Source organism: Pleurodeles waltl, chromosome 12 (genome assembly GCF_031143425.1).
Source record: "Pleurodeles waltl isolate 20211129_DDA chromosome 12, aPleWal1.hap1.20221129, whole genome shotgun sequence".
Lineage (NCBI taxonomy): Eukaryota > Metazoa > Chordata > Amphibia > Caudata > Salamandridae > Pleurodeles > Pleurodeles waltl.
The window spans coordinates 504,437,441-504,465,154 of NC_090451.1; the positions used below are offsets into that span (position 1 = coordinate 504,437,441).

The 27,714-nt window shown below is 44.7% G+C and overlaps 1 protein-coding gene across 2 annotated transcripts in view; it reads right to left on the minus strand.

The window, feature by feature from the left end:
* Positions 1 to 27,714, minus strand: part of LOC138267965 (receptor-interacting serine/threonine-protein kinase 2-like) — a 180,029-nt gene that overhangs the window by 129,731 nt on the left and 22,584 nt on the right. For both annotated transcript variants that reach the window (XM_069217257.1, XM_069217259.1), the window contains exon 2: positions 9,652 to 9,817. In XM_069217257.1, coding sequence (XP_069073358.1) covers positions 9,652 to 9,803 — 152 coding nt within the window. In that variant the 5' untranslated portion in view covers positions 9,804 to 9,817. The remainder of the gene's footprint in view (positions 1 to 9,651; positions 9,818 to 27,714) is intronic.

Consider the following 27,714-nt stretch of genomic DNA (forward strand, 5'->3'; position numbering starts at 1 on the left):
TATTATTGAGATCTTGACAGATTATGCCCATCATCAAATCTTCTTTTGAGATAGCACATTCACAAAAATAGTTAATTTTCTGGGATAAATGAAATGATTTAATAGAAGGAAGACTGAGCTCTAAGCTATCATCATCTCATGAGTTGTCGAAGGACAGAGATTGAATAGAGATCTCACATTTTGTATACAGTTTCCAACTCATCAAGACTCTTTTCATTGAGTACAATGGATACATAGGTCAAAACTGAGACAAGTTTTGCATTCAAGGCTTCAACTGTCAGGCTAATTTCTCATTCACCATATAATTATGCAAATCTTTCAAAGACTTATTTACCATGGACTATTTAGATTTAATTTTTCCGGGTGTTGAGGTGTAAAGAATAGATAATCACAGGTTTCTGCAGAATCAATTAATTATTGGTCTATTTTCCAGTTACATTTCCTTGTCGTCCTCCTAATGGAAATCATTTTTGTCTATGTAATGTTAACTCTTAAGCAAAGTCATCAGTGTAAGATAAATGACTAACCTGATGACTGTTACTCAAATACTTCTATCTCTTTGGAGAAAAGCCTGGTGCTTTGTGCAATTGCTGTCACAGATTAAGTCAAACTATCCTCTTTACACTATGGTTAGGCACTGGTTTGCTAACTTTGAGGAATTCCATACCTGCTTTCCACACATATAATTTAAAATGTCACTCCTAGCATTTAAAACACAAAGCAATGCCATCGCAGAAAGAGTCCACCTCCAGTTACTTTTCATGGAAATCCTTACATGTTATCAATCAGGTCTTAACAATAGACCTTGCCTTTACCCTAGCCTTAAGTAAACAGGGCTACATAAATATCCAATACATTGTCCCAAGCAATATAGAAACTAAATTAAGCAACTCCAGAAAGTAAAAAACAGAGCAGCCAAATTAATAATTGTTCTAAAAAACATAAAGCATGCCAAACTGGCCAACAAAAATTGAGGCGAGCAACCTATTGAACGTGTCCTATGCAGGCATCTTTTAAGGCAATAGAAATGTTGGATATGACCCGGGTCCAGAGCCTCTTTCACTAGGATGACCAGGAGTTTTTTGCTGCTTGTGCTGTGAATATTTAGCATGTGAATCGAGCACTGTGATCTGCCTCCCTTGTGCTTTGCCTCGTCCGTCCCAGCAAAATTCCAAGTCTGTAAGAAATGAACTGTTGCTTAAAAAAGTTTACCTTCGCATTAGCGTGCCTCTTTTAAATAAAAAAAAAAGAAAATATCTAACACAGCTGTAATTATGTTGCAATTTGAACCTTATGAAAGCTATTTATATTATATTGGGACCGTCCTGTTCGTTGCTAGTGTTTTTTCTGTTGCCAATTGAGTTTTGATCACTTCCATTGGGACACATTTTTGCCGCTTACTGTTTTTTTAAGTGTTTATTTGCACAGCATCCAGCACATTCAGTCCCTGATTCTGTTATCACCAGTAACTAAAAGGGGAAATACTGGGGCAGATTTAGCAATTTCAATCAGTTTCTCCCCCAGCCAGTCCACCTACACCACCACCCCCATGACCGAACGTCACACATTTTTGTCCCCGGAATGAGAGCTTTCACACACTGCAGTGTTTTTTACACAGACATTTTCCACCTTGTGGCGGGAAGTGCTTCGTACCTGGTAAAGCTCAGAATTGTGCTCTGCCCAACTCAGAATGAGGAACTAAGGGGGTCATTTCAACCCTGGCGGTACAGGACCGCCAGGGCTGAAATGACAGAAGCACCGCCAACAGGCTGGCGGTGCTTCCGAGGTCATTACGACTGCGGCGGTTGCGCCGCGGTCGCACCGCCGGGGCCAGTGGTTTCCCGACACATTTGCCCCGGCGGTGATAATCCGCCAGGGCAGCCAGGGGATTACGAGTCCCCGACCACCAGCCTTTTCCTGGCGGTTTTAAACGCCAGGAAAAGGCTGTCGGTACGGGGAGTTGCGGGCCCCTGGGGCTTTTCACTGTCTGCAAAGTGCGACGGGTGCAACTGCACCTGTCGCACGGCCGCAACCCTGCCAGCTCCATTTGGAGCCGACTCCCATGTTGTGGCCCACATCCCCGCTAGGCCGGCGGGCGGAAACTTGGTTTCCGCCCGCCGGCCCAGCAGGGATGTCAAAATGGGCACCGCTGGAGTGCAACTTGGCGGGTGGCGGTTGCCGCCCGCCAAAGTTGTAATGAAGCCCTATGTGTAAAAAAGAAGCAGTTTCTTTATATCAGTATTGGGGTGCTTTAGGCAGTAGACCCAATTGCTATAATCCTAAATCCCGTATTCTCCTATAGGAACTAATCCGCTCAAACAAAATGGGTTATTGGTTGACAAGTTCTAGGCTTCATACGGTCAAAGGGTGATAATTCTCCCATTTTCTAGAGGTGAGGATCTCAGTTGTAGGTAAATTCCATTTCAGATTGTTCATTATAATCCACTGATTAACCACTTGTGCGTACTGGTCTAGGCCAAGAGTCTAAACATGTGTGCTGAACATGCTGAAATAGACAGTGAAGGGAAGAGGAGGATGATGGAATCCTAGACACACTATAGCCCATGTGGATGGGAGTTGACAAGTACAGAGGGAGCAAGATGATACTTGATCTGTCAGAGAAAAAGAGAAGAGAAGAGGAATCCACTTATGCAGATACTGTCTATGGTAAGGTTGGTTGGTGGAATGTATAAAAGGAGACAACTTGATACAGAAATCATATAGTTGCATCTCCAAATTGCTGATTCCCATCTTTATGTGTTTAGAGTTGGAGATCAGGAATGATTAGTTTCCTTTGCCACAGCATCTGCCGCATTGGACCACAATTTCATCAAATGGGTTAGAGATACTTTCTTGAAGGTGGATACGTTCTACTATCTTTTAATGTAGCCTTTTTGTGTTTAATGGTTTGATAAACAAGAGTGAAAGACATGAATCTGTGGTACTGGCTACGGTACTGACTTGGTTTGGGTGACATGGTGGTCTGCAAGAGCATCGCACCTTGACTGCGGGGGATTTTGGTTGTGGTGCATTCAGGATTATAGGCTTCCAGGGGTACATTGTGAGGTTCCTGCGATGAGCATCTGGCTTTGATGATTTTTCATGACCGATTTGTAAATCCTTCTGTGGTGCTGGAAGTGGAGTTTGTCAGTAGCATATTTCAATTTCTTACATTTATGTACCAAACTTATGTTATGTGCTTTCAGAGCCTCTAGATATGGGTGATTCTACCATGTAGAGGCCTTGTACTTTTAAATTAGCGAGTGACGGAAATGGTTACCTTCTGTTAAGTAATTGGATGGTGAGCAGGTGAGAGTTGAGTACAACAAGGTTGAGTTTGCTTCAATGTCTGTATAATGTTTTGGCAGTCATTGTCATTGTGGTAGTGGTACTGGTAGCTAGTTTGATGTTGAGGGAAACAATTAACACCGGATTCCAGGGAGATTTTCAATCAATGTGCCAGCCATGGTGGGCAGAAGCTTCATCCAGGGTATCTAACTGACCAGGTGGTGTAGAGACAAGTAGAATGAAATTCACAATCTATAAGTTTGATGGAGGGATCTTGTCTTTGTTAATTTTAATTGGCTAAATCCGATGCTCAATTTTCCTTGGAAATAAAGGGTTGTTGTGGGTTGTTATGAGATATCAGTAGTGAGGATGAGGAAGGAAGCTTCAAATCCAGGATTAACTAGTGAACACTAGAAAGACTTTTAGACTAATGATGAAAGGTGTTGGTACCCTAGCAGCAGACAAGAGGCTACGTTATTATCATTCTGCAGATTACTAAGGGCCTGATTACGACCTTTGCAGATGGGATACTCCATCACAAACGTGATGGATATCCTGCCTGCCTTTTTACAAGTTCAATAGGATATAATGGAACTTGTAATATGGCGGACGGGATATCCGTCACGTTTGTGACGAAGTATCCTATCCGCCAAGGTCGTAATCAGGCCCTTAGATTCCACTCTCCTTTCATATATTGGTCTGGGGGCTTTCACTACCCTTTGCAGTTCTGAAAAGATCAACCCCTTTTTTGGGGCATACATTGGTACAATGGTACCTTAGACAACCAGATCCTGGATATCTGATGGTGAATCCAATCCTGAAGCCTCAACTAATCTGGGGATTGTAGTACTGCTGCTGCTTGGGCCTTGACTGTCCTTTTAGGGAAGGACTCAGCCTTCTGTCCCGCAATGGCTCTGTTTCAGGAAGACTGTAGACCCTCTGTTGGAGGTTTCCCAGTGCAGTACCTAGGCACAGGTTACCATGTCTGTTCGAATGTGCTGGCTATACTATATCTGCACTATTATACAGCTAACCATCTTAATCATGACCTCCCGCTCCACAGGGCCTGTGGTTTTTAATGGTTGGCATTATACTTATGGGTCACTTGCAGTCTTATTTCTAACCATGCAGAAAGATTATAAATGTTTATTTTGGCTACACATTACCCAAAGGTGCAAAGCAGAAACAGACTTTGTAAACCTACCAATGATAGATTTATTTGAAAAGGATCTTCAGGTAAATAGATAAAAGAGAGATGCAGACTGCAATTGAAAGTTTCCACAAACTTATAAAGGAAGGTGAGTAATGATCTTGATTACAGAGTGTGTAAAAAGAGGAACAACAGTGAAACAATCAATAAATGATGGGACAAAATAGTGGGAAATGCATGAGCACAGCTTAGGCCTGGAGTGGGTCAGAAAGCAACCTCAATTAACTCAGCCCCAACACAGTGTAATTGTAGGATTATTTGGGTCCCCTCAAGACATATTCTGGGGGCCCACCAGCCTCGTAATGAGGCCCTAAGTCTTTGCAAGGTGTGAGCTGCTCTGACAGCTGAAAAGGACTCTGGCAGTGCCATTTGGTTGAGGGAGCCTGTGCCGCCGGGTTCTGCTGTGTGAGCTGGAAGCAGCCCAACTTCTCCAAATTGAGCAGTAGTCACGTGTGCTCAAGCTGAGGGCACACACTGCATTGCTGACTCTTCCCTGCTGCAACAGCGGGTAAGACATGAACGTGGGCAGTTGAGCACCAGAGGACTCGCTGCTAATGGTACTGCGGCACCATTTACACTTTTGACTAATTACTGAAGAGTAAAAGGGAAACTCTTGAGTGCGGTCAACGTGCAAGCACATAAGGTGGACTTAGCTCAGTTGAGCAGGATCCACAGTAGGTCGGGCCTGAGGATATCAGGAGTAAAAGACCTCAACCACCACAGTTGAGCCCAGTAACCCATACCTGCCCCATGGCCTTCTAAAACAGGTTCTGTGACCTAAAAAAGGGAGGTATTACCTTAGAGTCAGAAATAGACGATGTATGCCAGGTTTCAGTCGATGGTTATTTGGCTCATAACATTATCAGGAATCAATGTGGGTGCACTGAGCCCACCCAGAACAAGTCTGTATGACTGTCGACAGCTCAGGAAATTTTCTGCGGAGGTAGTTTAGAGGAGCCACAGAGGATTAGCTCTAACAGTCCTTCTGTCAATGAGTTAACCTTAGAGGATGTCCCACAGACACATTGTGCAGTGCCTGTTAGTAATGGTCTATCAATAATGGCATGGAACCTAGCTGGCATCGGGAGGAAACTGGACGATATGGACTGGTGCTCATATATAAACACCCAAGACATATGCCTCTTCCAAGAAACCTGGGTTGAGGACAGAATCAATATAGATGGGTTTCTTTCCTTCAATATACCTGCTCAACCATCTGAAAAGGCGACAGGTCGTGCAAAAGGGGGGCTGCTAATTTTATTGAATAAAAGATTACAATGTGAATATAAGATCCTACAATTTGACTGTGCTGATTTGATGGGGTTGCAAATTACGTTTCAACAGAACTTTAATATAACCCTTATCAATGTTTATGCCCGATCTGATTCACGTGGAGCAGAATCTCAGACTTTAATCCAGCTCCTCGACTTTTTAGACACTATACAATTAACATCCTATTTGATTATAGCTGGGGATGTAAATTGTACTTTTGAACCATCGGTGTTACTTAGTGGTCTAACGGAGGAGGAGGATCAAATATGGGGGATTGCACAGCTGAATTCTGATCGTTTTTGCCCTCGCTCCCGTGTCGCGGCCCAGCTGGCTTCTCCCTGTCTGAAACATGGCCTTAAGGCCTGCAATGGTCGTATGCCCTCCGACCTGGACATTGCACCTACATTTAAGCGAGGTACAATCACAAGTGTAATTGATTATTTTTTAGTTGATGTAAGATTGTGACCCCAGCTGAGAGATATGAAGGAGGATTTTAGATGTGAGAGTGATCATTATCCATTGGTACTGTCCTTTTCTGGGGATGTATTTTGTAGAACCATTAATAATCAATCTACTATGGTCCCTACTCCCCCTGAGAAGAACTTATCCATGAAGGTCAGGTGGCCGAAGGTGGTGTCGAACCCCTATCTACTACGTGAGATTTACTCATTCTTTTTAGACATTTTGGCACCCTATCAAGAGCATGATCCTAAGGATATTCCCTTTCTTCGTACACATGAAACCATGGTTGTCCTACTCCAAAATATCTTTTATAGGAAGGCTGGGGCAAGACTGCAAGAAGGGATCATGGCAAATAATACTTGGTTTGATGAAGCATGCTCCAGGGCTGAGTCAGGGATAAAAAACGCTATCATGGAAGGGACCCATGGGGGAAATTCAGCAAGCCAGACGTACATACAAGGAGTCCATTTCTAGAGCAAAAAAATCTTGGGAGAACTCAATTTGGCAGGAGCTGTTAGATGCGATGGAATCCAATAACAATACGTTGTTCTGGGAATTGCTGTCTAAGAGAGAGAAAGGGGGTAGGGCCAGTCTAAGGAACCATATAGAACCCGAAGGTGGGTGGAACACTTTTCATGCCTCTACGATAAAATTGTTACTCCTGTGGCCCTCGTTAATCACGATGTGGGGCAAGCCACTCTTTCCCCGCAAGACATGAAACTTCCTTCCGCATTTGTAAGAGGGGATCCATTGGATACCGAAGTCCACATCAGTTTCTCCATAGAAGAAACTGCTGAGGCAATTTGTTCGTTAAAATCCGGCAAAGCACCAGGACCCGATAAGATCCCAGGGGACCTTTACAGATCGGAGCCATTAATATGGACCTGGTACATTAACACACTTTCCAACAAAATTGCTGAAGGGGGGCAGATTCCAATGACTTGGAAGGGTGCCAAAATCATTCCCATTTAGAAAAAGGGCAATGTAAATCTTCCAGAAAATTATAGGCGGATTAGTTTTATAGACAATCTGCAAAAAAATCTTTGCTAAACAACTTCTAGGCAGACTAATGAGATGGGCCATGGAACACAGGATTCTCTCTCCCCTTCAGGCGGGGTTTCGACCCAGAATCAGTACAGTGGATCAGGTCTTTAGGCTGGCTGTGCTTTATTGGAAATACACAGCTCTTGCAAAACAGACCTTATACGTTGCTTTTGTTGACTTGAGATCAGCCTTTGACCTGGTCCCAAGAGAGAAGCTGTGGGTAGTTTTACATAGAATAGGGGTCCCAGCCAATTTAATTTTATTACTGAAGCACATGCACGAAGACACTTTTACACAAGTGAGATGGGGTAATCGAGGCGAAATGACAGACAAATTCCCCATAAATAGGGGTGTTCGCCAGGGATGTGTGTTGGCACCGTTCTCGTTTTCCATTTTTATCAATGAGGTGGTACAGGTCATGATGGCATGTCAGAGTGATGCCCCCACCTTAGTTGCCCAAAAAATCCCAATCCTTCTCTTTGAAGATGATTCCCTTCTTATTTCCAAGACACCCATGGGCTTACAAATCCTCATTGACAGATTTAATGTATTTTGTCGGGATTATGGTTTAGAGCTAAACTCTAAGAAAACGAAGTTGATGGGTCTGCGTTCCGGGAATGCTGAAGAAGTGTACTATTTTTCTAGATGGCGATCCCTTGGATAAGGTTAGCGCTATTGATTATTTAGGTGTAAGGCTTACTGATAATCTACACTGGGAAGAACAGGTTAATAAAAGTACTGGACTTCTACAGCATAGTGCAGCATCCATTCTGCGCTTTTATAGGGGCACGATGGTAAAAACGATCTCCCCAGCTATTAAGATCTATGTTGCCAAGGCACAGGGAGCTGCCGTCTATGGTGCGGAGGTATGGGGCTTTTCTGAAAGTAATAGGTTAACCATTGGAGAGAATAGCTTTGCGAGGGCTCTATGTGCTTGGCCTCCTATCCCCCTATTGATTCCACTGTTTCTAGATTTGGGACTAAAACGGATAGCCGACCTAATTATTTTAAGACCTCTTTTATACCGGGTAAGGCTATCGACCGTTCCTGAATTAGATGTTTATAAGGTCTCACCCCTAGATCTGTTAAAATCCATTAATTCGCCCTCTACTCCATGGGTCAAGCATGTATCTAGTTAGTTTAAGAACTTGGGTTTGGGAGACTATTGGGAGAATCCCCATACATTAGAGAAAGTCCATTTAAAAGTGATGAAGCGTGTCTTCCGGTCTCACGTGAGGAACAATTCCATTAATCGCAAATCCTGTGGTCGCTTAACCAATCTTTTTATTGACATCAAGTTTTATCCACAGTTTGAACTATATCTAGACATTATACCTGACATTTTAGGCAAAAGCTTATATACTTTATATTTGGTATCATGATTTTAAAATGAAACTGTATTTTATATTTTTATGATTATATTTATTGTGTATTGCTTTGATGATCTGTTCATCGAATAAAGCTTGTGTTGACTGACAGGTTCTGACAGTTGTCCTCATAATTACCTCCTCTTCCCTTGTTCATCTAATGATAAAGTGGTTCAAGTCCACCTAAAAGCATTAATGAGGATACGAAGGTGATGCATATCCCATCCTCCGTATTAAAGGTGCCATAGGATATGATGCACTTGTAGTACAGCAGACAGGATGTACATCATGTTTATGACAAAGTATTCCATCTGCCAAGATCTAAATCAGGCCCTCAGTCTCTAAGGTTAACCGGCATATATAGATTAATAATTGCTTTATTGTGGTCCATTATAATTAATCTAGCTAAGGATGCAGTCTCTAAAGATAGCCGTTTTATGGAGATCATTGAACATCACTTTCTCTGTCCCCTTATGGAGAATCAGATGAAACAACACAATCCCAGTGAAAAATGCAAAAAATAGAGGAGGAAACACTTAACAGTCCTGTGCACACTTACACAAAGAAATGAAAGGTCAGTGGAAAACACTGATTAAACAAGGTATCTAAACAAATTATCATGAGCACAATAAGCAGTGCTTCATGTTTCCATTTCTCCTAGCTTCAGAGCACAGGGCAATTGTAGCCTATTAAATCGTGTTCCTGTCTTAAAGGGGAAAAAAATAGAAAAAATAATTCTTTGTAAAAGAAAAAAACTGAAACATTTTGCACTGTAACCACATCAGCTGGTACCTAATTCATCTTTAGATCAGTAAGTATAATGATTTTTGACAAGTATGGGGACAATAGCATCTACAGATACTGTTGAAATTACACATCTGTCAATAAAAATATCTCTCACACACACACACACACCACAAAAGCATGCAAGGAACTGCTGGTCTCCATAATCCTTTCTGTTCTGGTAAACGTGCAGCACACTCACTCCAGCCATCCTCTTCCACCTACTTTTCTGTCACGGTATGTCTGGTCAGCAGCTTCAGAGAGACTTCAGCATTTTGAGGTCGCAAAAGGGCTTTGATGCAAAACCCACAGCCAGTAGTGATCAGGCAAAATTGTTCCAAACCCTCCGGCGGAATTATTGGAATGTGAGCAGACATTTCTGCTTTTTAATCTGAAGAGGAGAGAAAAAGGTGTACGTATTAGACCACTAATTGAATAGAAACTCATTTGGGGATATGGGTGAGAAAAAGTGGAAATTTGTAGATAGACGACAGTAGATGTTAAGAAAGCTTGATTAGAAAGAATTGTTTTTCAAAGCAATTTTTGAAAAATACAAATGTATGCCTCTTGAGGTTAATACGCCTTCACTGCCTTAAAAAAAAATAGCTTTACTTTTTAGATACAGTAATGAAAACCAAACTATCTGTCAATCAGTGCCCACCAAGTGAACCCGTTCGGAAGGAGGATGGCATGGATGTGCACTCACTGAAAAGCATGGAGTAGCGGAAGTTACATCATAGTCCACTAAACCTCAGATGACATAACAGGTTGCTTGCTTGTCCCATCCTTTGTCCCTCAACTGCTTTCATTTGCTGGTGAAGAACAAGGCAAGGAAATTAAGTACAAACTCCAGAGACGAAATATGGGTCCTAGATTGCTAGTTGCTTTTCCTGCTGTTGTTTTCACAATTCCTGAGGACAAGGGGCAAGGCAGTTGTAGTGGTACTAAAGAGAAAAGCTGCTATCCCTGAAAATCCCTAAAGGACACCATCGGAGGGGGGCTGTTACGAGTAGATAAAAAACATACACCAGAGAAATGTATGAAGTAGTACATGAATATTGGGGCCATATCACATAAAGTGAACACTGCAAGTACTAATTTAAGACACAATCTTCCCTACAGTTTTGGGCTTACTGTTGTCTTGAATACCCGAAGCATTAGAGCAGCACTATCTCCTGACTTTAGACAGGTAAGATGTTTGCTTGTCATTGGAACGTTTAACCCCTTCCCCGCCATGGACGTAATGGTTACGTCCATGTCAGCGCCCGTGTGGCGCCATGGACGTAACCATTACGTCCTGCTACCGGCCCTCGGGGGAAGCACTAGCGCTCCCCGAGGGCCGCCCCCCACCCCTCCAGGCGAATCGCGCGCTGACAATCACAGAGCCAGCTTCCAGCGCGATCGAAAGAGAAATGCTCAGCATTTCTCTTTCGATCACGTGGGGGAGGCCCGGAGAGGCTTCAAAGGGAAGGAAATGTATTTCCTTACCTTTGAAGTCTTTCCCAGGGTTTCAAAAGCCTGATTGCTTGCAATCCGGCTTTTGAAACCCCACTAGACACCAGGGATGTATTTTTTTTTTTTAAGTGACATAAGGGAGCGATCCCTTGGGCAAGGGTCGTTCCCAGGGGGCAATTTTTAAGGCCTTTTCTGCCCCTGGGGGGGTGGGTGCAGAAACCTCTAGGCACCAGGGATAATATTGTTTTTGTTTTTTGTTTTGTTTTGTGTTTTAGGTGTAGGGAGCGACCCCTTAGGCAACGGTCGCTCCCATAGGGGGCAAATTATATTTAGGCCATTTCTGCCCACTAGGTACCAGGGATCTTTTTTTTTTGCGCCGTCACGCAAGGGGAGCAACCCCGTAGGCAAGGGTCGCTCCCGTGGGGGGGGGGAATGTATTTTAGGCCATTTCTGCCCCCCCTTGGGCGGCTGAGCTAGAGGCCAAAATCCACAGGTAGGCACTTTGCAAAAAACACCTCTGTTTTCTGTGAAAAATTGTGATGTGTCCACGTTGTGTTTTGGGCCCTTTCCTTTTGTGGGCGCTGGGCCCACCCACACAAGTGAGGTACCATTTTTAGCGGGAGACTTGGGAGAACGCTGGGTGGAAGGACATTTGTGGCTCCTCTCAGATTCCAGAACTTTCTGTCACCGAAATGAGAGGAAAAAGTGTTTTTTTGGCTAAATTTTGAGGTTTGCACAGGATTCTGAGTAACAGAACCTGGTCAGAGCACCACAAGTCACCCCATCTTGGATTCCCCTAGGTGTCTAGTGTTCAGAAATGTGCTGGTTTGCTAGGTTTCCCCAGGTGCCGGCTGAGCTAGAGGCCAACATCCACAGGTAGGCACTGTTTTCTGTGAAAAAATGTGATGTGTCCATGTTGTGTTTTGGGCCATTTCCTTTTGTGGGAGCTAGGCCTACCCGCACAAGTGAGGTACCATTTTTATCGGGAGACTTGGGGGAACGCTGGTTGGAAGGAAATTTGTGTCTCCTCTCAGATTCCAGAACTTTCTGTCACCGAAACGTGAGGAAAATGAGTTTTTTTAGCCACATTTTGAGGTTTGCAAAGGATTCTGGGTAACAGAACCTGGTCAGAGCCCCACAAGTCACCCCATCTTGGATTTCCCTAGGTCTCTAGTTTTCAAAAATGCACAGGTTTGGTAGGTTTCCCTAGGTGCCGGCTGAGCTAGGGGCCAAAATCTACAGGTAGGCACTTGGCAAAAAACACCTCTGTTGTCTGTAAAAAAAAAGGGATGTGTCCACGTTGTGTTTTGGGCCATTTCCTTTCGTGGGCGCTAGGCCTACCCGCACAAGTGAGGTGCCATTTGTATCGGGAGACTTGGGGGAACGCTGGGTGGAATGAAATTTGTGCCTCCTCTCAGATTCCAGAACTTTCTGTCACCAAAATATGAGGAAAATGTGTTTTTTTAGCCAAATGTTGAGGTTTGCAAAGGATTCTGGGTAACAGAACCTGGTCAGAGCCCCACAAGTCACCCCATCTTGGATTCCCTAAGGTCTTTAGTTTTCAAAAATGCACAGGTTTGGTAGGTTTCCCTAGGTGCCGGCTGAGCTAGAGGCCAAAATCTACAGGTAGGCACTTTGCAAAAAACACCCCTGTTTTCTTTCAAAAAATGTGATGTGTCCACGTTGCGTTTTGGGGCATTTCCTGTTGCGGGCGCTAGGCCTACCCACACAAGTGAGGTATCATTTTTATCGGGAGACTTGGGGGAACGCTGGGTGGAAGGAAATTTGTGGCTCCTCTCAGATTCCAGAACTTTTTGTCACCGAAATGTGAGGAAAATGTGTTTTGTTAGCCAAATTTTGAGGTTTGCAAAGGATTCTGGGTAAGAGAACCTGGCCAGAGCCCCACAAGCCACCCCATCTTGGATTCCCCATGGTCTCTAGTTTTCAAAAATGCACAGGTTTGGTAGGTTTCCCTAGGTGCCGGCTGAGCTAGGGGCCAAAATCTACAGGTAGGCACTTGGCAAAAAACACCCCTGTTTTCTGTAAAAAAATGGGATGTGTCCACGTTGTGTTTTGGGGCATTTCATGTTGCGGGCGCTAGGCCTACCCACACAAGTGAGGTATCATTTTTATCGGGAGACTTGGGGGAACATAGAATAGCAAAACAAGTGTTATTGCCCCTTGTCTTTCTCTACATTTTTTCCTTCCAAATATAAGAGAGTGTGTTAAAAAGACGTCTATTTGAGAAATGCCCTGTAATTCACATGCTAGTATGGGCACCCCGGAATTCAGAGATGTGCAAATAACCACTGCTCCTCAACACCTTATCTTGTGCCCATTTTGGAAATACAAAGGTTTTCTTGATAGCTATTTTTCACTCTTTATATTTCAGCAAATTAATTGCTGTATACCCGGTATAGAATGAAAACCCACTGCAGGGTGCAGGTCATTTATTGGCTCTGGGTACCTAGAGTTCTTGATGAACCTACAAGCCCTATATATCCCCGCAACCAGAAGAGTCCAGCAGACGTAACGGTAGATTGCTTTCAAAAGTCTGACATTGCAGGAAAAAGTTACAGAGTAAAATGTAGAGAAAAATTGCAGATTTTTTCACCTCAATTTCAATATTTTGTTTTTTCAGTTGTTATTTTCTGTAGGAAACCCTTGTAGGATCTACACAAATTACCACTTGCTGAATTCAGAATTTTGTCTACTTTTCAGAAATGTTGCGGTTTCTGGGATCCAGCATTGGTTTCATGCCCATTTCGGTCACTGACTGGAAGGAGGCTGAAAGCACAAAAAATCATAAAAATGGGGTATGTCCCAGAAAAATGCCAAAATTGTGTTGAAAAATTGGGTTTTCTGATTCAAGCCTGTCTGTTCCTGAAAGCTGGGAAGCTGGTGATTTTAGCACCGCAAATCCTTTGTTGATGCCATTTTCAGGGAAAAAACCACAAGCCTTCGTCTGCAGCCCCTTGTTCCCATTTTTTTGAAAAAAACGAAATTTTCACTGTATTTTGGCTAATTTCTTGGCCTCCTTCTGGGGAACCCACAAAGTCTGGGTACCTCTAGAATCCCTAGGATGTTGGAAAAAAAAGAAAGCAAATTTGGCGTGGGTAGCTTATGTGAACAAAAAGTTATAAGGGCCTAAGCGCAAACTGCCCCAAATAGCCAAAAAAAGGCTTGGCACCTGAGGGGGAAAAGGCCTGGCAGCGAAGGGGTTAAGGCACATGCGGTTTTTGGCTCAAAATACAGGAGAACATTTATTGACATATCGAAATAAACAACATAAGAACACAATAATATACACAAAAGAACATAAATACACAATTAAAACATGACAGGTCACAGCATAACCAAACAGTCAAATTCTAACTCAACACAACAACCTCAGTTCAACACATCATAACATTGCAGTAAGACAGCACAAAAACGCAGCAGCACAAAACAACAGAAGAACACTTTGCCAATACAACAAAATGCCACACAATAAATAAGAAAAAACAGTTTTGTCACACAGTGCCACTTCCCGACAACTGTTCTAATAATGCGGTAGTAAAAGGTATTTGTAGCAAGCACGCTCTTAACTTATCAGCTAAAACATAAAAATGTGATCCTGCCCTTGGTCTGTAAATGGTAATCAGTTTGGATCTGTGAAAGCAAACAAGCAGGTCTTACAGCATGCCTGACTGCATTGTTAGACTAATGCTGACCTACTTGACTACACCTGCTACTAAGATACATTGTTCATACAGTGCCTGAGCCTCCTTGCCTGATGTTATAACAAGAAGACACTTGCTTTGAAACATGTCTTACAAATATACACCAGCACTTAATATGTATTCTGAGGAAGATCATTTAACCAAAAGTCACGCCACATTTTCTGAAACAGTTTTTTTTATCTATACTTGATAAAAAAGATATGTGCATCCTCACCAGCCCCAGAGCAAACAAAAGAACTTGCCACACACAGAGCTCTACATTAGAAGTCTTTTTTCCTCAGCATACGATCACACACTGCTCAGTAATGATGTCAAAACGTTAAGAACCACACCTTAACACCACCCAGCAAGTGATGTGGTCTCTTTGTTGAGTGCGCCGAGAACTGCAAGGTTCCTATCGCACTTAGGACCTCATTTACAAGGTCCAAGCAGCACACTGCGCCACCAAAGCGCCATTTGTTTTTACGCATTGTGGCGCAGTGTACCAGCCCATATTTACAAGACCACGCAAAGCTGCCTTGCGTGGCTTTTCGTGGCCTTGTAAATATAGACCCCTTTCACGCATAATACTGTTTGAAATGGGCGTTCCATGGGTGTTGCTTGGGGTGTTCCCATAAAAGAACCCATGAAACCCGAAGAAATCTGATGCATTCCCAGATTTACAAGTCTGGGAATGCGTCAGATTCCCACGCCACCTCAGGGGTGGCATAAAAGTGATGCAACGGGAAGAAATATCTTTTATTTCTCCCGTTTTTTTCCCTCCATTCTACAGCACACACAGAAAGAGGAAAACACCTCTTGTGATTTTTTTTGTGCAGGAAGGTGTCCCTTCCTGTACAAAAACAATCATCTCCACATCGCAAGCACCATTGCACTATGGTGCAAGGGTGCCTGTGTTGGCGCATGGCAGCAATTTGTGGGGCAGTGCAGGATGAGAGGACAGAAATGCCATGCATCTTATAGATATGGTGCAATTTAGCCTTTTTCCGGTGGCGTAGGGTGGAGCACCAAGGCACTTACTGCGCCGCCTGCTCCTCGGGCCTTGTAAATGAGGCCCCTAGTCTCACAACACTAGTTCTTCCCCCTTGTTAAATAAAAATTACAAACAACAGTTACATCATATCTCTTCAATAAGTCGTCAAGGCGCTTGCACTAGTCAGCCAGGTCATGTGGTATGTGGCAGATGAGATGCACCCTGGTCACGCACTGGTGGCCCATGATCTGATACTTGATCTGGACTGTCAGACAGGATCGCCTGATTCATAATTGCAAGATCTGCCGAACATCGAGGTAGGTCCTTAAAATGTGACAAGTCCTGCGTGATAGACCATCTGGGATGCTGTGCTGTCATCATGAGTCCTTTGCACATCACCACCCTCAAAATATCGTCAGCAAACGGAGTGTCTGTTTTCCACTTTTGTTTCTGCTTGACCAGGACCCAATCACCTTCATCGAAGACTGTTTCCTGAGTTCGTCGATACTGATCGACATATGTTTTCGTCTTGCACTTTTGAGAAGTTACCAGGGCACAAAACGTTTCAGCATTTAAGGATTGTCCACTGTCCACTGTGGCAATTTGGTTCTGATGGCTATCCCAAATAGCAAAGTGGCAGGACTCTCATGAGTTGTGGAGTGAGGAGTTGAGCGATAAGCACGGAGGGCTTGACACAAGGCTTGATTTAGCTTGACTCCCTCCATTGATTCTCATTGAATTACCCTCTTTAGGGTGTCCATGAATCACTCAGCAACACCATTGGCTTGTGTCCAAGAGGTTGAACACTCTTCTTCCACAATTGATTTGAAATGATGCCTTTAAGAATGAGCATATTCTTATTAGCATTGGCAGCAGCAATAATCTGTTCGATGGGTAAGGCTGTCGGTGTGCTGCACCTCACAAAACATTGATGTACTCTTCAGCTGTGTTGGGTGTCAAACTGTGTCTTTGTAGAGGTACTCGTGAAAAGTAATTATGAGGGTTTTGATCTTTATCTGACTTATATGCAATCACATAATCGCACTCTTGCAATCGCAACCATCTTTGCTTTCAGGTTCTCAAAAATAGTGAGCAGCGCTTGGTGATTTGTAATGATAGTGAAATGTTTACTGTATAGAAACACATGAATATGTTTGCAGGCCCACACTACAGCCAGACTCTCCTTCTCCTGTGGAGAATAGGTATGTTCTCTGCCAGACAGGCTTCAACTGGCATAGGCCACGATGTGTCTCTAAGCATTAGGATTACCATTATGTTGAACAAGAATTGCCCCCAGGCCCAAAGGCTTTGTATCCACAGTGATTTCAGTATATAGCTTAGGATCACAATAGACCATTTCGGTTGCATTTTCAATCACATGTTTTATTTTTGTAACCTCAGATCACATTCAGCAGACCACTGAAAAGGGACATTTCATTTTATCAACTCTCCTAGTGGGGCACTCACTGTAGCAAAGTCACAAATGTACCTTGAGCAATAACTGGCCATGCACAAGAAGGATCGCAGCATGGTGACATCTTGTGGGGGGCAAGTAGCTGACAGTGCCTGCGCTTTACCTGGGTCAGGAGTCCTTCCCCCATCAGAGAATAAGTGCCCAAATAATTTAAGCTTGTTCTTGTGAAACTCACACTTTGTTGCATTCAGAGTGATACCTGCATAAGCAAGCAGTTGGCACACTTGTGTAAGAGCTTTGTTATGATCCTTTCTTTTTGCTCAAATACCAGTATGTAATCACTGTAGCTAAAAGCTTGCATGACAGGTTGAATTATTCGACATATAACATCCAGGAATATTTCTACAGCTGACAACACTCCAAAACTCAAACTTTTATATTTGAACAAACCAACATGAGTCAAAAAAGTAGTGATGTGCCTGCAATTCTGTACCAGCTTGAGTTAGTGGTATCCCTTGTTCAGGTCTAGACGGAAAAAAACTTTGACATCGCAGTTGCACGATCATGTCCACTATGTGTTGACTAGGATGTCTTTCTCTCTCAATTGCTTTGTCAACCTGGTGCTTTTCAACATAGATGCGCACTGCACCTTCACTGTCCATTTTTGGCACCGCCACTATGGGCGAAACCCATGGCGTAGGACCGCTGCATCACTCAATGTTTTCATGCTTCAACTTTGTCAGTTCTTTCTCAACAGCTTCTTGCAATTCTGTGGTGCCATTGGGCAACAGGGCGTATGTCCTTGTTAATGTGAAGTCACACTTTCATTTTCTTGAGACTTCCTAGGCCATGAAACAATGACCAAAACTGACTGAGTGTGTAGGTTGTAATTGAGAGATAGCGATCCCATGCCAGCAGAAGTGGCAAAACAGTGCAGGCATGCACTGGATGAATTTGACTTGAAGTACATGAATAAAGGCTTACATGGACACTGCTTTGCACTAAATTGTCACTGTGAACGACCCTTGACTTTACAATGGTTTACAAGTAGCCTGCGTGTATACCTTTGTGTTTGACGGGTTGAGGTGTTGCACAGGAAACAGGCTATGGAATTTCTCAACTGGCATGATGTTAATCCACGCAACACTGTCCATGATGAAGGTTATAGGGCAACCTTTGACCTTTATTGTAATCTTGGGACAGTGACCAAAAGAACTTTGCTGCTTCATTTGATGATCTGTCTGTGTCTTTTGCTCTTCCTTGCAGGCAGCCAAACCAACATGCGGCTTGAGTACTTTGGTCGACATCATCATCACACATCCATCTACCTCACCTGGCCCTTGATGGTGACATTGAAGAACCTTTGCAGGATGAGCTTGAAGATGATTGACTTGTTCTGGTTCTATTTGTCGTAACTGGTGTTGCTTTTTGGCCTTGTGGGTGTGACAAGAATGCTTCTGGAACTTTCTGGCGTCCATTTTCTATTCTCGCTCTGACATATTTGGTTTCTCTTTTGCTTTACAAACTGTTATGAAGCGGTTTTCTTTTCCACAACCTTTACAATTTTGTCCTATTGCTGGATCTTTACTTTCATGGAGATATGAAAACACACATTGGAAACACAATTTTTCCTTCTTTGAAGATGTCAACTTGTGTGCATAGGCCTGGTGCCTGTGCTTGTTTTTCGTGACCAAAAGTGATTGATTTTTTGCTGTTCTAGCTTCCATATCAGCAGCTTGGCGGGCTGCTCTTTCATCAGCTTTTGCAGCCATTGGTATTTTGTCTTAACTGTGCGTCTCTCTCAATATGCATCTTCTGAAAGAATCTGATGAACAGCCAACGATGACTAAGGCTTATGACTTCTTCTTCATTACATTCACTAAATGTACAGTGTTTGATGAGCACAGCAAGTCTTCCAACAAACTCATCCATTGTTTCTCCAGCTTGCTTTCTTGCTTGATTGAAAATGTACCTTTCATAGTCAACATTCAGCATCGGATTGAACTTGGTATTCAATGCTTCTTTGATCTGACGGTACAGTATTGCATCAGTCTGCAAGATTTTCTTCAATACTTCTTTTACTCCATCACAGGCAAGGTTTTCAAGGCTTTTAAATACTTAGTAATTTTTTTATCATCTATTTCTTCCAGGGCATCTATGAACTCATCAAACGTCTCGATTTATGTGGTCCACTTGGCACCAATATTCTGTTTCTTGGTGGTGTCAAAGAGCTGTGGTGGTTTTAGAAACACAGCTGCATCGTACTTTGTGATCTTTTCTACTGCTGTTGAGATCATATGCTTTTCAGATGGCAGCCTCTGTTAACCTGGACATGCAACTTCTGCAAGCACCAGCATTGTGCTTGTACTTAGGTCATCCCACCCAAGCTGAAGTTGTAGATCGTCGTCCACTTTGCTGACGGTGGGCAATAATTCAGTTTCTCACACTTGATCGTTGTTGTATTTAGCTTTCTGCATCATACCTGGTTGTCACTGCCTTTAGAGTTTTGCTTTGTATCGACGATGGTTCTGTGTTATGGTGCGACACAGTTTTTCTTCTTTAAGCCTTACCAATGGATCCTGGTGGGTCTTTCAGGTGTTCTCCTCTTCAGGGCCTTTAACTTCTTCGAGGGTTGTATAGCGGCTAGAGCAGTGTTTTGAATCCACATGCGGCAACTTCAAGCTGCTTCTCATCACATTGAGCACATGTGGCATGCACAAGCTTTTTGCTGTGGCGCTGCAAACTCTCAGGGAGAGCAGCCTTGTTTCTTTGGGGCACATATCCCTTCCTTGTCGCCAACTGTAATGCCCCCCTAGCTTGGGAGCATGCAAAAGAACATGCCACACACAGAACTCTAGATTACATGTCTTTATTCCCCAACACACAATTACACACTACTCAATGATTAAGTCATAACAGTTAATTACCACACTTTAACACCTCGGAGTAAGTTATGTGGTCTATCTGTTGAGTCCATACAGAACAGCAAGGGTTTTAACGCACCTAGTCTCACAACACTACATTCTACATTTTACCACAGGCAGCAAGTCATATTAGGAGAAAGGGGAGAGTGAATATTCAACAGCATCAAACTGCCATATGAGTCAGAAACAGGAAGGGGCATGGCTAGAGGAGCCAACATGGGAGACGCATTTTAACGGAGCTTCTTAATATCCAGAGGAAATCTTGTGCATACTGGGCCATCCAACTTGTCCTCCATGTGAGCAGCAAACTGTGACACTGCGCTGCTGAACAATAATATTGCCGTGTCTGGGGGTGTACGGAAAGGTAGGGGTTGGCCTGGGGATCTGCACTGCATTGTGCTCTGGCCTGCTGCCTGGTGAGCGCGGAGCGCATAGGCTGCATCGCGCTTCTGTGGCACTGACCGCTGGACCCACAGCTGCCTCCTGAAGTCGGAGACAAGCTGTGTCACCCCTGGGATGCCGCTGGGAGTGCCGCAAGCAGAGCTGTAGCCAGTGAAGCCCTTCGAGACTGCGGGTGAGCCTGAGCGTGCTTGGTGCGCTGTGATCGCTCTGAGCCTTGGCCCACTGTTGCTGCTGTGGACACTGCTGGGGGTCCAGCGGAGTGTGGCGGTTGCTTGGGGCTGCGGCCTGCGATCGTTGCTGAGGGCCGACAAGCAGCTGGCACCTTGAGTAGGGCAGAGGCCAGGGGTGCTGGACCCTAGCACTTTTCAGTCGGGGTGATTTCCCCCTTGTCTTGTGGCCTTGTGAGTTTGCTGCGGCCTGGGACACCCCTCCCCCCTCTTTTATTTCCCTCCCCATTATCCTCAAAACGCTTGATCATACACTCTGCAATAGTGTCCTGGATCCCGTGTGGGCCACGCCTAGAAGACTTCATCAGACACTGGCTTATGAAGTAAGTGGACAATATAAGTGGATGCCACCTGATTTCAGAGTCCCTGAGGACACCTGCAGTTTTGCGTTGCTGCGGTTCTATACGACCTCCTTGTACACTGTATCAATCATAAGGTTCTGCCAGTCATCTGCCTGTATACACCCCTGAGCTGTAACCAATTGGGCCTACTACATGTGTCATCTGGCTCTTGTTTTGGAAATCGCGTGGACTCCTGGCATTGCTGTAGGGTGTGTCTCTTGAGCTGCCAACGGGGAGAGAGCACTGCGAACCATTGCGCTGAAACCCTACTCAGAACTCTGGATATGCCCACCCCTCCGCTGACCTCCCTGGGCCCTGCCGTGTGCCCTGGTAAGTGACAAGTGGTGTTACAGGATAGGGAGCAGCTAACCCAATTATGCTATGGAGTGTACGCCTCATTGATCTCCCTGCCAACGGAAGCTGCTTCACAACTGCACATATACTTGACTGCTGCATCAGACAATGTTACAGGCTTGGAGATGGGCCACCAGCATGTTGCAGGCCAACCAGCTGCCTCTCAGTCCCCGGCGCCCACACCACAGCCGAAAACTCTGTCACCCACTGAGATCCGCTATGCGTGCCCTGGCACGTTGGAGGAAAAGCTGAATGTAGTTCTGTTGGCAATAGAGAACTCGAAGACCTCATTAGAGTCCAAATGGACACACTTGCCTCCGATCTCAGCCTCCTACATGCTGAACATAGAAAATTTGCAGACAGAGTAGCGACAGTGGAGCAAACTATTGTAATTCTACAACATAAGACACACAGTTTGGATTGCTCCTTGCAAGCGCTTACAGACCAAGAGCGTGTGCGGGAACAAAGAGCAGAAGACGCTGAAGGCAGATCCCGCAGAAATAATATCTGTATAGTGGGGTTACCGGACGGTGCTAAGGGTCACGACTCAGTGAGATATGTGGAGGACTGGATACTAGCTGCTCTCCCCCCAGGCAAGTTGTCACAATACTACTCCATGGAGAGGGCACACTGTGTCCCCGCATGCAGGCCCCCACCTGGCACCAACACGCACCCGATGGTGGTATGATTTCTACACTACTGCGATAGGGACACGGTGTTAAATAAAACGCACCTACTCGACAGCATAAACATGGACAATGCAAAGATTATGCTTTTTCCAGATTATACGGCTACTGTCCAGAAACACTGTGGCTCCGTCTTGGCAGCTAAACGCTGGCTACGTGAACTGGGACTTCAGTATTCCCTTCTTTTCCAGGCCAAGCTCCACATGGTGGCCAGTGGAGCCACATATTTCTTCACCACCCCTGAAGAGGTGTGGGCCTGGCTGCAGAGCCCCAAAGCCCGGTCTAAATGCACTGACCGTACAAGAGGAATGGAGGTCCTGAGGCCCTAGCGTACTCGACGTGGCAGCCGGAGACTGCGATCATCGGACGGGTGTAGCCCCCCTGCTTCCCCAGACTTGGAGCAAAGAGTTATGGAACATTGTGAAGCCCTATACCGCTCCACTACAGACTCCACACCAGATGCACTTGATTGGTTTCTTGTGGATACACCCCTCCCTGGTATCACAGTCGATCAGCGATTAATACTGGAGGAACCTATCACCCTTGCTGAGATTCAGGCTGCTATCCATTCTTTAGCTAATGGCAAAACCCCTGGCCCAAACGAACTACAAGAGGAGTTCTATTAAACATATTCCCCGCAGCTTGCACCTCACCTACACACACTCTATGAGGCCACGTTAATTTCCCTGCTCAAACCACATAAGGACCCCACTAGCCTTCACTCTTATAGTCCTTTTGCACTCCTAAATATGGACTATAAAATATTAGCTAAAATTATAGCTACACGCTTAGCTCCTTAGGGCCAGATGTAGAAAGGGTTTTGCGCCTCGCAAACAGCGAAAAACGCAGTTTGCAAGGCGCAAAAGCCTCTCCGGTATGCAGAAACGACTCGCAAAATGCATTTCCGACTCGCAAATAGGAAGGGTGTTCCCTTCCTATTTGCGACTCGCAATTTCGCGGTCGCAAATGGAATCGCAGTTACCATCCACTTGAAGTGGATGGTAACCCAGTCGCAAAGGGGAAGGGGTCCCCATGGGACCACTTCCCCTTTGTGACTGGAAAAAAAAAAAAAATTCAGAGCAGGCAGTGGTCCAATGGACCACTACCTGCCCTGAAAAAATCCGAAACTAAAGGTTTCGTTTTTTTTTTCAAAGTGCAGCTCGTTTTCCTTTAAGGAAAACGGTCTGCACTTAGAAAAAAAAAAAACGCTTTATTAAAAAGCAGTCACGGACATGGTGGTCTGCTGTCTCCAGCAGGCCACCATCCCCGTGAGTGCCCATACTCGCAATGGGGTCGCAAACTGCGACCCACCTCATTAATATTAATGAGGTGGGTCTTTGCGACCCCATTGCGAGTTGCAGAAGGTGTCTGAGACACCTTTCTGCATACCAAATTGCGACTTGCAATTTGCGAGTCGCAGGGACTCGCAAATAACAAGTTGCAATTTGGATTTTTGCTACATCTGGCCCTAGGTCCCTGAGCTGGTTCATGCAGATCAGAACAGGTTTGTACCAGTTCACACAACATCTCTTAATCTACAACGTTTTTTCCATATTCTGAAATATGCACCACTCTATTGGCCCATAGCAGGCTGCCTTGTACTAGACCTAGAGAAAGCTTTTGATTAATTGGAATGGCCCTTTCACTTTAGTGTTGTACCGCGATTTGGCTTGGGCCCCCGTTTTCTACAGCTGGTGAGACTATAATATAACCACCCAACTGCTTGTATAAAACTTGGTCCTCGCATCTCGCCTCCACTTTATATAGAGAGAGGCATGAGGCAGGGGTGCCTGCTATTCCCTTTACTTTTAACTCTGGCTATGGAACCTTTGGCTGTTGCACTTTGCCGTGGCGGTTGTGACTGAGGTAGTTCTCTGGGGAAAGGGGAAAAGGGGTCCACTCTGTGTCGCTGTACACAGACAATCCTCTTATATACAATAAGGACCTGACCGACTTAGAAAATTGCAGAACTATTGGGACTATGAGTTAATTAGTCCAAATCTTGTATTCACCCTGATCCTGCACTATGACTGACCCAGACCCTATACCTGCTGCCCCTGCTTTAAATTGGCAACCAACTACATTTAGGTATCTCGGTATACATGTATACCATGCAGAGGCTGATCTACTTGATAGTAACTTATTATGTGCTTTCACCTCTCTCCGTAGCTGTTGTCCTTGTCGGTGGTGGGCAGAGAGGCACTCGTTAAAATGGTACTCTTACCCCACTTGTTCTATTATTTTACCATCTCCCACTGCACGTAGCAACCTCCTTTTTCAATTCCCTAATGCGTTAAATACGTTGCTTCATCTGGAAAGCCTCATGCTGGTGAGTAGTCCTCGCTAAACTTTACTGGCCAACAGATCAGGGAGGACTAGCACTGCCCAACCTTAAGCACTAATATTTAGCTGCCCAGCTACAGTGGGTGGGCCGCTGGCTCTCCTCTCAATGTCTCTTGGACACTGCTACCACATCAAGTGCATGGTCACATCGCAAATTGTTACATTGTTACATTAATTTCATCCATGTACCAAACCTCCTGCTCCTGAGGCCCTGTTATTAAACATTGTATATCGTTGTTGCTGTAGATGCCGTTACCTCACTAGAGAACTGGTCCCCTATGCACCACCCATCCCACTCCTGGGGACGCCATATGGCAAACAGAGCACGTCAGATGGAGAACTGGCTTCCTGGCACGAAGTGGGAATCCACATACTAAGGTGGTCATTCTGGCCATGGGTGCCAGAAGATCGTTGTGGTCTTCTGACTGCAATTGTTCGAGTAATTAATGAGGAGTTTCACCACAATTTGGGTGGAAATCCATCAGCAGTCATGCTGGCAGAGCAGAGGCGGTTCCACAGCCCCCACCACTATGCCACAAGGACTCTGCCCTCCATATTACTAGCAGTAATACGGTGTGGCGGCGTCCTGATGGCAGGACGCTGCCGGCGGTGGAAGCGCCTGTTCCCATTCCCTGGCGGACGACCTCTTTGCTGAACAAGGTATTTGATCTTCCGACAGGGGAAGGGGCGGGAGGGTGGGGGGTGTTATGTATGCATGTGTGAATGTAAGTGTGTATGCATGTGTGAATGTAAGTGTTTATGCGTGTGTGTATTCGTGTGTGATTACTGAAGTGAGTGCGTGTTGGTATGTGTGTGTCAATGAGTGTCTTTTGGTGCAAGTGAATGCGTGTATGTATGTGTGTTGGTGAATGCGTGCATGTATATGTGTTGGTGAATGCATGTATGTATGTGTGTTGGTGAATGCGTGTATGCGGGGTGCGTGCGTCAATGGAAGGGGGTGCTGTGTTGGAATGGGGGTTGAGAGAGTCGTCTGCCGGCGACAGGAAACAAATTTCCTGTCGCCCGCAGCCTTTCTGGCAGGGTTTTCGTGGAGGTGCTACCGCTGCGGAAACCCTGGCAGACAGGCGACTCCTAATACCGCTGGCGGTCTTCAGTGGACAGTCGGGCCGGAGATGCTGTCGTCCAGCCCGGCTGTCCTACCGCCCTGGCGGTACCAACGGGGATGTGGCACTTTGGCAGTGGCCAAACTGCCACTCTCGTAATGTGGTGGCCTTCACTTCCAGCTCGTTGGCGGTGAGACTGCCACCGCGGACCTGGCAGTCTTCGGAGTGACAGGGTGAAAATGACCACCTAAGCATGACACACTGATGGAAAACACTGGTCTACCCCCTGGAACTTTTTTAGTGCATAGTTCCATCAAGTGTGCGCTATAGCAAGCATGGGGTGACCTGACACACGAACCCCCGATACATCTTACATTACAGTATCTACATGTATTTGGAGAGGGACGCCACTTAGTGCGTTGGCTAGCAGGCTCCTTACAACACCTCACTGCTGGCCCACTCACAGATCTCTGAGACCACTAGGAGATAGACAGGGGAAGACCCTTTGCTGAGAAGGAATGGTCGGCAATATTGGAGGGACCCATATGTGTCCTGCGCAACTTCGCCTAATACAGACCTATGTTACACAATGAACCTACCTAACCCCTGACAAAACTAACAAATACTATAACCGTAATGATGCAGCACGCGCACGCTGCCATCGGGTGGGAACAGACTTATTACACATGTTGCGGGTGTGATCACATCACAACACTATTGGATCACAATCCCAGGCTGCTTGACCCAGTGCATAGGCACCCCTGAACCACAGACCTGGGAAACCTGTATCTTGGAGTTGTTTAGACTGAGCAAGAAACAAAAAGCTACGGCTCATTTTGTTGACCTGGGCCTATTATTAGCCAAGTACCTTGTAACTCTCAGATGGCACTCCCCTGATCTACCATCCTATGAGGCATGGACACAGTCGCTGAGCGTCTGGGGCGAGCGGAGGGAATGGCTCTCTGTCATGAAGGCAGCCTAGGCCTGCACAGATATCCACTTGCGACTCAATAGGAACTAGTTCTGGCAGATCTTTACACGCCCATTTGCATGACACCGAGTCATCAGGCACCGGTGATACCTAAAGCAGTTGTCCCCAATGCAACACCCTCCCTTTGACCACAATTCCTAACTTAACAGGACAACTTGTCAAATGCACTTATGCTTATACATTTATTTATATATGAATTAATGCCACTGCTGCTACCAGGATTAGTGAACTGCCTGTAATGACGATGAGTACCCTGTTAATGTTTTATTGGACTTGACAAGAATTGCTCCTAGATTAATTGCCTGTAACCTTCTCTTTCACCCCTCAACCCTTTTACCCCCCAATTGTTTGCTCTTGTTAGTAATAATAACCGAAATATTGTTGCAGTTGTCTTTCGGTGATGTACAACGCATACGAATGTTACCTGTGTATTCCTTACAATCAAACATGATCTACTGTATTCTGTTTAATGGAAAATCAATAAAAACAAATTTTAAAAAAAAGAATCACAAACAGGAAGGAGCCTTATGAACAGATTAGGCAAAGATCCTTGTGCCGCCCGACCAGAACAGCACAGAGAACACATCTAAAGCTCTAATCACAAGAGGGACAGGAAAGTGCGAGTTATTTACTGCACCCTGTAAATTCATTTACTGCAGTGTGCAATATTTATGTGTTTTGGTAAATACTTCTGGAAAATGAGGAATTACATGTGGAATTCGTATTTTCCACACCTATTTCTGTATGGAAAGTTAATGCATGTGTTTCCCAGGTAAATTTCGGCAAGTTTGACCTGTCAACATTTCTCAGGGTAAAACTGTTGGAATTCAGTGTGTCAGAATTATGATTCTATGTAAACAGAAGTGTGCATGCCACTAAAATGTATTTCCCTCTTTGTAATTCGGACCAACGTGGGAGCTCCAGTCCAGTATGCATAAAGAAGGTGTAGGCAAGATCAATGTTGGAGCTCACATTTTGAAAGATTTTGCCCCAAATATCACCGATTCTAAGACATCTTCAAAATATGTGACCCACTGTTGCTCTGCCATCTAGCCCACATTTTCTGCCCTATATCAAGGAAGAGAGAAAGACGAAAGAAGTCAGGTGTGCTGTGGGCTGACAAATCCAATGATTGAGTTTGTATATGATGTTTGCATTTTTAAGCAATGCATATCACTACTTAGTGTCTCACATGCCATTTTACAAGAATGTAGAGCTCGGAGTATGCTCCAGGTATTCATTAGGCTTTCCCTACAGTATGGCTTCCTGCAGAAACAAAACCTGTTTATTTATGGAGACAAGACCTTGGCTATTTACATGCATTTTGTCAATTTAAAGTGTAAAGAATAACTTTATGCTCGATAAGAATTGTTTCCTTCAGTACTGCTGTCT